Source organism: Heptranchias perlo, unplaced genomic scaffold (assembly GCF_035084215.1).
Source record: "Heptranchias perlo isolate sHepPer1 unplaced genomic scaffold, sHepPer1.hap1 HAP1_SCAFFOLD_52, whole genome shotgun sequence".
Lineage (NCBI taxonomy): Eukaryota > Metazoa > Chordata > Chondrichthyes > Hexanchiformes > Hexanchidae > Heptranchias > Heptranchias perlo.
This window is the reverse complement of record NW_027139537.1, coordinates 8,549,696-8,562,500: the sequence shown is the minus strand read 5'-3', so window position 1 is coordinate 8,562,500 and position 12,805 is coordinate 8,549,696. Positions and strand designations below refer to the sequence as shown.

General features: G+C 49.5%; 1 protein-coding gene across 1 annotated transcript; it reads left to right on the top strand.

The window, feature by feature from the left end:
• Window positions 1-2,136: 2,136 nt before the first annotated feature.
• Window positions 2,137-10,615, top strand: LOC137314543 (NACHT, LRR and PYD domains-containing protein 3-like; the record flags this gene model as incomplete). Its single annotated transcript, XM_067979846.1, has 5 exons — window positions 2,137-3,892; window positions 5,425-5,511; window positions 5,667-5,837; window positions 6,066-6,233; window positions 6,395-10,615. Coding segments are annotated over 5 exons (2,270 nt in total), but the record flags the coding sequence as incomplete, so codon positions are not given.
• Between the last annotated feature and the right edge of the window lie 2,190 nt (window positions 10,616-12,805).

The window sequence follows — 12,805 nt, the reverse complement described above, 5'->3', positions numbered from 1 at the left end:
GAGAGAGGGGGAGGAGAGAGAGGGGGAGGAGAGAGAGGGGGAGGAGAGAGAGGGGGAGGAGAGAGAGGGGGAGGAGAGAGAGGGGGAGGAGAGAGAGGGGGAGGAGAGAGAGGGAGGGAGGGGGCAGAGAGAGCGAGGTGGGTGGGGTGAGAGAGGGGGGTGGTGGGGGAGGGAGAGGGGGAGAGAGAGAGAGGGGGTCGGGTGAGAGAGAGTGGGGCGAGGGGCAGAGTGAAGTTGGTGAGGTAGGGGAGGTGGAGGAGGAAGGGGATGGGGAGAGGAGGGAGAAGGGAAGGGGGAGGGGTGCGAATGGAGGGGGGTGTGAGGAAATGGAGGGAGTTGGAGGGGAGTGGGGGAGGGGGGAAGTGGGGGTGAAGGGAGAGGAGGGGAGAGGGGTGTGGGGTGGGAGGGAAAGGGGGAAGGGAGAGGAGCGGAGGGAGAGTAGGGAAGAGGGTAGCGGCAATATTAATAGTGTCAATCGACCCAATATAATGACTAATGGAAACAGATTTGTAATTTCCCAAAGTGGCATTATAGGAAATTCAGACCAAAATGAAACAACGGAGTATAATTATTGGCAGAACAGTTGAAATGAACTGAGTGATGTGGGCAGTAGTTTTAATTCTAATTCTAATTCTAATCGATGATATGAAAGGACTGTTTGAAAATCACATTCAATGTCGGTGTGAAACTGCTGAAAATTGTTCACAGTTTCTGAATCACAAAAAAAACAGGAGAATGATTCGAGACAGGAAAAGGCGACTTGGCTCATAGTGCAGGGTAGTGGTTATCTTACTTAACTCAGGATGCAGCATGAGTTAGGAGTTCAAATCCCAACACGGCGGCTGGGGTTTTTAAATTCAGTTAATTAAATAAAACCTGCAACAAAAGCTCTTTGTTATTAAAAGTTGACCATGAACGCGACCTATTGCCATAAAAACCCATTTAGTTCATTGATGGAGAAAAAAGTCTGGCCTATTTGTGACTCCAAATGCACAGCAATGTGATTGATTCTTAAACTGCCCTCTGAATCAGTTCAAGGGTAATTAGGGATGGGTAATAAATGCCTTGCCAGCGACGCCCTTATGCAATTTGATGAAAAAATATAATTATGTCCCTGTCAGAGAAATAGCCCCACCTACCTCTCCTCTAAGTGTATCCACAGAAACACGTTCAGTTACACAGCCCCTTTCGTGTTGTTCCCTGGTAACTGGACTCCTGCTCTCTGACCCTTTGGGTGAGAGAATTACCTTGATTTCCATTCATATTTCTGACTTTCATTTCTCTCCATTTTTCATTATTTTGTTGATTGTGAGCCAGTTTCCTGTATCCGTTGAGTATATTCAAGATGGAGTTTGATAGATTTTTGGACATGAATGGAATCTATGGATATGGGGATAGGGTGGAAAAGTGGATCAGCCATAATCTTATTCAATGGTGGAGCAGGCTCGAGGGACCATATGGCCCACTTCCGCTCCCATTTTATATATTCTTATATTCTTACATCCTTACTAATGATGGGAATGTCATTGAAATATTTCAATACCGAAGTCTATTGCCCAAACAAAATACATCAAACACTCTCAACATTCCCTCAACCTAAACTCCTCTAACACCTTAAATCATCTCTCTGATTCCCTTTTGTACCTTCAGAATGGCAGTAATCTTTAACTGTGACACGGTGACGCTAGAGGCACAGCGAAAACCTCAGATGACCTGCTCGGACCCTGAAACAATAAGAATTTAACTCCAGTCTATTCAGTCTGTCCCTCTCTCAGTTCACACAACACCCCAGATAATCTGCCCAATAACAATGGAACTTCTGTCCATTCACAGTCTGTCCTTCTCCCAATGCCCACAATATCCCAGATAACCTGCCCGAGGACTGATACAATAACAGTGGAACTTCTGTCCATTCACAGTCTGTCCCTCTCCCAATGCCCACAATATCCCAGATAACCTGCCCGAGGTCTGATACAATAACTGTGGGACTTCTGTCCATTCACAGTCTGTCTCTCACCCAGTGCACACAATATGCTAATTCCCATTTCCGCAACATTTTACTGAATACTGAAGCGAGTGTGAGAAGTTGTTCTTTTTCAGCCAATACAAACCACTTTCTGTCTGTTCTAATTGAAGATGTTCAACAGAAACACAAGGAAACACTCCGGGTCCAAACTGAAACACTGAGAGTGAACACGATCCTAATAAAGGAGAAGGTTAAGATTTTCCAGCTGGTCACTCTATACACTGAGCTAACGGTCATTTCTACTGTTCGAGATCGGACACTTGTAGAACATGAACTGCTGGCAAGAGGCCGAGACCATGAAGAGTGGAGAGAGAAACATCTCTGGAGAGAACTGGGAAAAATCCGAACTGATCAATTGTTCCAGAGCAGTTTTTCCCGGAGAAAATCCAAATCTGGGAGTTCAGCAGCAGTGAGCGGAGTCCCGGGGATTGGAAAAACAACAATGGTACAAAAGATTGTTTATGACTGGGCCACTGGGAAAATATACCCACACTTTCAATTTGTTTTCAGTTTTAAATTCCGGGATTTGAACGCCATTAACTGTAGAATAAACTTGAGGAATCTGATACTGGATCTGTATCCATACTTGAGGAATATTTTGGCAGAGCTCTGGAAGAACCCAGAGGGATTACTGTTTATATTCGATGGTTTAGATGAATTCAAGGACAGTATCGATTTTGATAACAATCGGATAAATACAGAGGCTGATTACATGTGCACAGATCCTGAAGACCGGTGTGAAGTGTCTGACATTGTGTACAGTTTAATACAGCACAAGCTGCTCCCAGGATGTTCAGTTCTAGTGACCAGCCGACCCACTGCATTACATTTATTGGAAAAGGCTGAGATCAGTGTCTGGGCTGAAATCTTGGGATTTGTTGGTGAGGAACGGAAGGAATATTTCAACAAGTTTTTTGAAGATCAGTCGGTGGCAGCAGCTGTTTTCAAACATGTGGAGGAGAACGAGATCCTGTACACCATGTGTTACAACCCTTCCTACTGCTGGATCCTCGGTCTGTCACTGGGTCCCTTCTTCACACAAAGAGACGGGAAACAGCAGCGAGTTCCCAAGACCATCACCCAACTATATTCCTACTATATTTACAACATTCTGAAAAACCATGGCCGAGAGATTGAATCCCCCCGTGATGTGTTACTGAAGATCGGTGAGATGGCCTTCACTGGAGTCTTCGAGAAGAAGATTGTGTTTGGAAATGGAGATTTAATCAAGTACAATCTGCAACCTTCCCAGTTTCTGTCTGGGTTCATGATGGAACTTTTGGAGAGAGATGATTCTGCCCAGAGTGTGGTTTACACATTCCCGCGCCTCACCATCCAAGAGTTTGTAGCTGCACTCGCACAATTCCTGACTCCAGATCGAGGGGACATCCGGAAACTCCTCAGTGAAGCCCACAGCAAGGAAGATGGACGATTTGAGATATTTCTCCGTTTTGTTGTTGGTCTCTCCTCCCCACAGTCAGCTCGGCCCCTGGAGGAGTTTCTGGGTCCATTTCTTCATCAAACGATCTGCGGAGTGATTGACTGGGTGAAGGAGAAGGTTGAAGGACAGATTGGAAACACAGAGAGTCAAACTGGTAAAAGGAACCTCCTGAACGCATTCCACTACCTGTTTGAGTCTCAGAATCAAACACTGGCTAGGGCCACAGTGGGATCTGTGGGAACACTTATATTTGGAGACAGGGACTCAGGGCGAACATTGCAACTGACCCCGATTGACTGTGCGGTGCTGTCTCATGTTATTGGACTCTGTGATACAATAAAACACCTCGATCTAGAGAACTGCTCCATTCAATGTGAAGGACTCCAGCGGCTGGGACCCGGACTGCACAAGTGTCAAGTGTTGAGGTAACTGTTGGGCCAATTGTACAACAGTCACGGATTGTATTGTTGCTCCGTAATGAAGGGAAACAAACAGTTCAGATAAACCAGAGAAAAGCAGATTCAACACAAATATGACAAATGATAAGAGGGTCGGTTAGTAATTCCCTAAGAACTGGAGAATCTGAAATGGATCCTTGTGAACAAGTGGGGATTTTACATTCTTCATCGGATCAGTAAATACAGGTCACTGAAAGAGTCTGATAATTTAATTGCAATAAATGATATTGCTGTTTGTCTCACTGCCTGAGATACGTCCATTGAAGAGACTCCTTCTCACTGTTACTTACACGTAGACCGACACTAACTGCAGCGGTCCTTGTGTTGGATCATTCCACCCTCTTACCGAGGTGTGGGGACAAGTGACGGTCACCGGACTGTCAACATGTGTAGGAGAGGGAAGCAGAAACACCAAACATTCAGTAACAAAGAGCAAAACACAGCTTTCGGGCAGTCAACCGCCAGTGGGTGAGCTGAGCTTTCCCCGCAGGACGTCGGTCCGTTATCTTAACTCATCAATGACACAGCCCTTCACACTCTCCAATACATCCACCATCTCTTCACCCAGCTGGCAGCACTCGTGCCTCTGAGTCAGAAGGTCGTGGATTCAGGCCCCTCGCTCATTAATCCAGGCCGACATTTCAGTAGGATTTGGGAGCTGAAATCTGCCGGTAAAAAGGTTCCAATCTCACGGGTTGAAGGGTATTAGCCCAGGAGTACAGACACACACCGGCCAGCGGTGGGGCCTCACACACAGCGGGAGGATCCTGGGTAAACCAGGGGGCAGTGAACCAGGGAATTTCCCATAATCTGCCCCCCTGTCTGTGATGCCCCGCTCAGCGACGGAACTTCAGAAAATTCCCCATAAATTGCCAGGCCCGTTCAACCTGAAATAAATGTGGAGCCAGTTTAGTGGGAATAAAGAGAGAGCCTCCCCTCCCCTATAAACTTGGAGTAAAGGGACATTTAAAACATGTAACGGGACAGAATAAATTCTCCTTGTCACATGAAATCCTGTGGGACGGATTTTACAGCAGCCGTTAGCGCCGTTTCACAATATAACTCACTCCGAGATATTATACAGATTAATATAATACTGCATAAAGTACAGGAAATCACCGCTTTATCATTTAATGCAGGGAAAATCATCACATTCCCTTAAAATCTGGGCCTTAAGAAGCAGCAGAAATGAGACAAGTTTCCCCAAACATGAAGGGACCGTCCAGGAGGGTAATTCTGATCATTCGGGAATGAGACCGGACTGAGGGACATTTAAAGACTTCACACAGACAGCACTTTATTTAATCAATACATTTACTGACAGTCCGTGAATATATGGGGCATTGGACAGAGAGAGATTCATTGTCAGTGACAGGGAAATCTGGTTATTAATTTCCTGAAGATTTTTCAATTGTTTCCTGTGATATCAGAGAGAAATTGTATCAGATCGGGGATTGGATTCAGTTTGTTTCTCACTCTCTGTCTGTTTGTGTGATTAGACTGGGGAGAAATAAACTGGGAGATTCAGGAATGAAACTACTGTCTGCGGCTCTGGGAAACCCGGACTGTAAAATACAGGAATTGGGGTAAGTTTCAGACTGTGTGAGATTGTGTTTATAATAACCGGATGTCTAACACCGTATATTAATGTCAGTATAAGCAAGCATAATACAAATAAATACTGGGAATTTACTCTGATTCCTGTTTTCTCTGCTCGTCTCTCTCTCTCTCTGATCTATAGGTTATGGGATAACGATCTCACAGATTCTTGCACCGAGGATCTCTCCTCCGCTCTCAGTACAAACCGGTCACTGACGGATCTGAATCTGGGTAATAATAAACTGGGAGATTCAGGAGTGAAACTATTGTCTGCGGCTCTGAGGAACCCGGACTGTAAAATACAGAAACTGCAGTAAGTATCAGACTGTGTGAGATTGTGTTTATAATAACTGAATATCTGACACTGCACTTTATTATTAGTACAAGTAATAGTGCTATTACTAATAACAATGTACAGTGTTTATTATCAGTAATAGTGTTACTAATAATGTACAGTGTTTATTAATATCAGTATTAGTCTTATTGATCAACACTGGGGATTTACCCTGATTCCTGTTATTTCTCTCTCTCCGATCCCCAGTCTGGATGATGTCGGTCTCACAGATTCTTGTACCGATGATCTCTCCTCCGCTCTCAGTACAAACCGGTCACTGACGGATCTGAACCTTGGATCAAACTCCTTCACAGACCGATCTGTCCCCGCTCTCCGTTCCCTCATACTGACCCGCAGGAGTCTGAAGCGGATCCGGTAAGTGTTTGTGTTAATGTTCAATGTAATAAATAAAATATCAATGGGATTCAGTCCCTTTTTTGTCTGTAATTATTATTGAAATATTAACCCCAGTCTCCCTGTTATTTACACTGTTGTTCCATCTGTTTATTTCCTGTTTAATCTTTAATCTGTTTCAGGCTGAGGGGGAATCTGTTCAGTCCAAATGGAAAGAGACACCTGGAGTCACTGCGGGAATCCAGACCCGGACTGAGAGTGGGAGTGTGAACATTTCAATTCATAACCATTCCTGGTCTCATTATATGAACATTTCAATTCATAACCATTCCTGGTCTCATTATATGAACATTTCAATTTATAACCATTCCTGGTCTCATCACATGAACATTTCAATTTATAACCATTCCTGGTCTCATTATATGAACATTTCAATTTATAACCATTCCTGGTCTCATTATATGAACATTTCAATTGAAACCATTCCTGGTCTCATTCCATGAACATTTCAATTTATAACCATTCCTGGTCTCATTATATGAACATTTCAATTTATAACCATTCCTGGTCTCATTATATGAACATTTCAATTAATAACCATTCCTGGTCTCATTATATGAACATTTCAATTTATAACCATTCCTGGTCTCATGATATGAACATTTTTGGCCGATTCTCTGTCCCTCCCCTTTAACCGGCCGCGCTCCAGGTTGAAATCCGAACGGCCCTTTAACGGTTTCCAGCTCGAGCTGAGCGAGCGTCGTCTCCCATTGTGACGTCAGAGGCCCAGCGACAGGGTCACGAGACTCAGTCACCCGGTCCCACAGCGCTGATTCTGCCGGATATCCGGGGCTGGATGATCACCAATGGGGCACTGGGTCAATGTACAGACAGGAAGGGCCCAGAGTGGGGCTCAGTCTGGGCTGTAGTGGGACACTGGGTCAATGCACAGACAGGAAGGGCCCAGGGTGGGGCTCAGTCTGGGCTGCATTGGGACACTGGGTCAATGTACAGACAGGAAGGGCTCAGGGTGGGGCTCAGTCTGGGCTGCAGTGGGACACTGGGTCAATGTACAGACAGGAAGGGCCCAGGGTGGGGCTCAGTCTGGGCTGTAGTGGGACACTGGGTCAATGTACAGACAGGAAGGGCCCAGGGTGGGGCTCAGTCTGGGCTGCAGTGGGACACTGGGTCAATGTACAGACAGGAAGGGCCCAGGGTGGGGCTCAGTCTGGGCTGCAGTGGGACACTGGGTCAATGTACAGACAGGAAGGGCCCAGGGTGGGGCTCAGTCTGGGCTGCAGTGGGACACTGGTTCAATGTACAGACAGGAGGGGCCCAGGGTGGGGCTCAGTCTGGGCTGCAGTGGGACACTGTGTCAATGTACAGACAGGAAGGGCCCAGGGTGGGGCTCGGTCTGGGCTGCAGTGGGACACTGGGTCAATGTACAGACAGGAAGGGCCCAGGGTGGGGCTCAGTCTGGGCTGCAGTGGGACAGTGGGTCAATGTACAGACAGGAAGGGCCCAGAGTGGGGCTCAGTCTGGGCTGCAGTGGGGCACTGGGTCAATGTACAGACAGGAAGGGCCCAGGGTGGGGCTCAGTCTGGGCTGCAGTGGGACACTGGGTCAATGTACAGACAGGAAGGGCCCAGGGTGGGGCTCAGTCTGGGCTGCAGTGGGACACTGGGTCAATGTACAGACAGGAAGGGCCCAGGGTGGGGCTCAATCTGGGCTGCAGTGGGAAACTGGGTCAATGCACAGACAGGAATGGCCATGGGTGGGGCTCAGTCTGGGCTGCAGTGGGACACTGGGTCAATGTACAGAGAGGAAGGGCGCAGGGTGGGGCTCAGTCTGGGCTGCAGTGGGACACTGGGTCAATGTACAGAGAGGAAGGGCCCAGGGTGGGGCTAAGTCTGGGCTGCAGTGGGACACTGGGTCAATGTACAGACAGGAAGGGCCAGGGTGGGGCTCAGTCTGGGCTGCAGTGGGACACTGGGTCAATGTACAGACTGGAAGGGCCCAGGGTGGGGCTCAGTCTGGGCTGCAATAGGACACTGGGTCAATGTACAGTCAGGAAAGGCCCAGGGTGGGGCTCAGTCTGGGCTGCAGTGGGACACTGGGTCAATGTACAGACAGGAAGGGCCCAGGGTGGGGCTCAGTCTGGGCTGCAGTGGGACACTGGGTCAATGTACAGACAGGAAGGGCCCAGGGTGGGGCTCAGTCTGGGCTGTAGTGGGACACTGGGTCAATGTACAGACAGGAAGGGCCCAGGGTGGGGCTCAGTCTGGGCTGCAGTGGGACACTGGGTCAATGTACAGACAGGAAGGGCCCAGGGTGGGGCTCAGTCTGGGCTGCAGTGGGACACTGGGTCAATGTACAGACAGGAAGGGCCCAGGGTGGGGCTCAGTCTGGGCTGCAGTGGGACACTGGTTCAATGTACAGACAGGAGGGGCCCAGGGTGGGGCTCAGTCTGGGCTGCAGTGGGACACTGGGTCAATGTACAGACAGGAAGGGCCCAGGGTGGGGCTCGGTCTGGGCTGCAGTGGGACACTGGGTCAATGTACAGACAGGAAGGGCCCAGGGTGGGGCTCAGTCTGGGCTGCAGTGGGACAGTGGGTCAATGTACAGACAGGAAGGGCCCAGGGTGGGATCAGTCTGGGCTGCAGTGGGACACTGGGTCAATGTACAGACAGGAAGGGCCCAGGGTGGGGCTCAGTCTGGGCTGCAGTGGGACACTGGGTCAATGTACAGACAGGAAGGGCCCAGGGTGGAGCTCAGTCTGGGCTGCAGTGGGACACTGGGTCAATGTACAGACAGGAAGGGCCCAGGGTGGAGCTCAGTCTGGGCTGCAGTGGGACACTGGGTCAATGTACAGACAGGAAGGGCCCAGGGTGGGGCTCAGTCTGTGCTGCAGTGGGACACTGGGTCAATGTACAGACAGGAATGGCCCAGAGTGGGGCTCAGTCTGGGCTGCAGTGGGGCACTGGGTCAATGTACAGACAGGAAGGGCCCAGGGTGGGGCTCAGTCTGGGCTGCAGTGGGACACTGGGTCAATGTACAGACAGGAAGGGCCCAGGGTGGGGCTCAGTCTGGGCTGCAGTGGGACACTGGGTCAATGTACAGACAGGAAGGGCCCAGGGTGGGGCTCAATCTGGGCTGCAGTGGGAAACTGGGTCAATGCACAGACAGGAATGGCCATGGGTGGGGCTCAGTCTGGGCTGCAGTGGGACACTGGGTCAATGTACAGAGAGGAAGGGCGCAGTGTGGGGCTCAGTCTGGGCTGCAGTGGGACACTGGGTCAATGTACAGAGAGGAAGGGCCCAGGGTGGGGCTAAGTCTGGGCTGCAGTGGGACACTGGGTCAATGTACAGACAGGAAGGGCCAGGGTGGGGCTCAGTCTGGGCTGCAGTGGGACACTGGGTCAATGTACAGACTGGAAGGGCCCAGGGTGGGGCTCAGTCTGGGCTGCAATAGGACACTGGGTCAATGTACAGTCAGGAAAGGCCCAGGGTGGGGCTCAGTCTGGGCTGCAGTGGGACACTGGGTCAATGTACAGACATGAAGGGCCCAGGGTGGGGCTCAGTCTGGGCTGCAGTGGGACACTGGGTCAATGTACAGACAGGAAGGGCCCAGGGTGGGGCTCAGTCTAGGCTGCAGTGGGACACTGTGTCAATGTACAGACTGGAAGGGCCCAGGGTGGAGCTCAGTATGGGCTGTAGTGGGACACTGGGTCAATGTACAGACAGGAAGGGCCCAGGGTGGAGCTCAGTATGGGCTGCAGTGGGACACTGGGTCAATGTACAGAGAGGAAGGGCCCAGGATGGGGCTCAGTCTGGGCTGCAGTGGGACACTGGGTCAATGTACAGACAGGAAGGGCCCAGGATGGGGCTCAGTCTGGGCTGCAGTGGGACACTGGATCAATGTACAGAGAGGAAGGGCCCAGGATGGGGCTCAGACTGGGCTGCAGTGGGACACTGGGTCAATGTACAGACAGGAAGTGCCCAGGGTAAAAATGTCCCTCTGTACAGTGTGTATCGCTCCCAGTGAGGAGTCGGTATCTGTAACAAGTGTCCCTGCAACCCTCCAAAATCTCTGCGTTCCTCCAATTCTGGCCTCTTGCACATCCCCCATTGCCATTGCTCCATCATTGGTGGCCGTGCCTTTAGCTGTCTCGGCCCCAATCTCTGGAATTCCCTCCCTGAACCTCTCCGCCTTTAAGACGCTTGTTAAAAACTACCTCTTTCCCCAAGCTTTTGGTCACTTGTCCGATTACCTCCTTGTGTTGCTCGGTGTCACATGATTCGCTTCTGTGAAGCGCCCTGTGACGTTTTACTACAATAAAGGTGCAATATAAATGTAAGTTGTTGTCTGTGTGCTGTGTCAATAAAACTCCACCACTTACTTCAGCTCAGGCCTGGTCTCGTTATTATTTTAAATGGTGTGAGTGTTTTAAAATATTGACTAAAGGATCCTTGAAATTACATCCCTCCTCCTCCAAACGGCACTGCAGACGTGACTGTTTGGTCCAGTGAACCCTGCGTGTGTGGGTGGGTGCGTGGAGCGGGGAGGAGCCTGACTTGGGAGACTCGATATGAAGTTTACACAAAATGGTGAGTCGGACTTTGAGCAAAAGACCCCACAAAATGGCATTCAGACATGCACCTGCCGCAAAATGGCTGACGTGAACCCCCAGCAAAATCACAGAATGATCCATCACAAAAGGAAGCCATTCGGCCCATCGTGCAGGTGTCGGCCCTTTTGAAAAGCTCACCAAATAGTCCAATTATCCTGATCTTTCCCCGTAGCCAAAACAGTTTTCCTTTTCCAGGAATTATCTAATTCCCTTTTGAAAGTTACTATTGAATCTGCTTCCACCTCCCTCTCAGGCAGTGAATTGCAGATCATTACAACTCGCTGCATAAAAAATAATCCTTCCTCATCTCACCTCTGGCTCTTTTAACAATTATTTTGAATCTGTGTCCTCTGATTACCGACCCCCTGCCACTGGAAACAGTTTCTCCTTATTTACTCCATCAAAGCCCCTCAAATGGTCGCTCTGTCCCCTCAAAGATGTCGCATCTCCCCGAAACACAAGCATCATTTTGAAAATATAACAAACCCTCGAAGCCCGTACAGGAGTTCACGTTTCAGACGTTAATCTCCTCTCGGCCCCTGTTTGTCTCACTCTGGGTTAATGTGTTTGTATAACATTGCAGGCCGGGCTACTTTAACCCCAGGCTTTAACCTGGTTAAATCACAACGGTCACAATCGAACAGGAACATGTTAAACCGAGGCCCCAAAACCAGGGCCCAGAGAAGAAATTAAACCCCAGGGCAATAAACAGACCGAACTCACCTGGGCCCTGTTTGGGTGCAGCTTTTGGAGGAGGACTCGGTCGGTCCCCTCTGGTGGAGGCCTCGGCCGCTCCACTCTCAGGGAGGCAATGGGCACCACAGTGTGATCACAGAGTGACAGCTTTTATATTTAGAACACGACCAGAACAACTACAACAGACGGCCAGCAAGGCGACATCTGGGGCAAATGGCGGTAAGTTCGGCGTCCATATTGGACAAAATGGTGGCAAGTACGGCAGCCATCTGGGACGAAATGGCGGAAAGTGCCTCACAGCGTGTCCCCAGTGATACCACAGTGACCCCAGATTGCATGCAGTCACCTCAGAGTGATCGCAGAGTGGCAGTCTTTATATTTAGACCACCACCACAACTACTACTACAACAACAACTTGTATTTATAATATATATACTGTATATGTCTATTTGCAAACGGCCAGCATGTTGGCATTTTGGACAAAATGGCGACAAGTACGACGGCTATCTTGTACAAAACAGAGGCAAGTCCTGCGCACAGATTGCTGAGTGATCACACAGTGACCCCAGAGTGCACCCAGTAACACCAGAGTGATTCCTGAGTGAAACGAGTGAAACCAGGGTGCACCAAGTCAACAAAGATTAATCCCAGAGTCCATCCAGTGATCTCGGAGTGCACCCAGTCACCCAAGAGTGATGCCAATGAGCACCCAGGGATCCCGAAGTGCACCCAGTCACCCCAGAGTGACCCTTACATGCACCCAGCGATCCCAGAGTGGCAGTCTTTATATTTAGCCCAACACCACTACTACTACTGCAACAACAACAATTTGTATTTATAATACATTTATACTGTACACATATATGTTTACACACGGCCAGCATGGCGGCACCTTGGACAAAATGGCAGCAAGTACGGTGGCCATCTTGGACCAAATGCCAGCAAGTACTGCGCAAAGTTTCCCCAGTGATCCCAAAGTGACCCCAGAATGTACCAGTGACCCCAAATTGGCCCCGGAGTGCATCCACTCATCCCAGAGAGATCCCAAGTGGCTGTCGTTATATTTAAAACATCACAACAACTACTACTACAACAAAAACAACTTGTACGGCGGCCATCTCGGACAAAATGGCGGCAAGTAGGCAGACATGTTGGACAAAATGGCGGCATGTACGGAGGCCATATAGGGCAAAGTGGAGGCAAGTACGGCAGCCATCTGAGTCAAAATTACCGCACAGAGTGCCCCCATTGATACCTCAGTGACCCC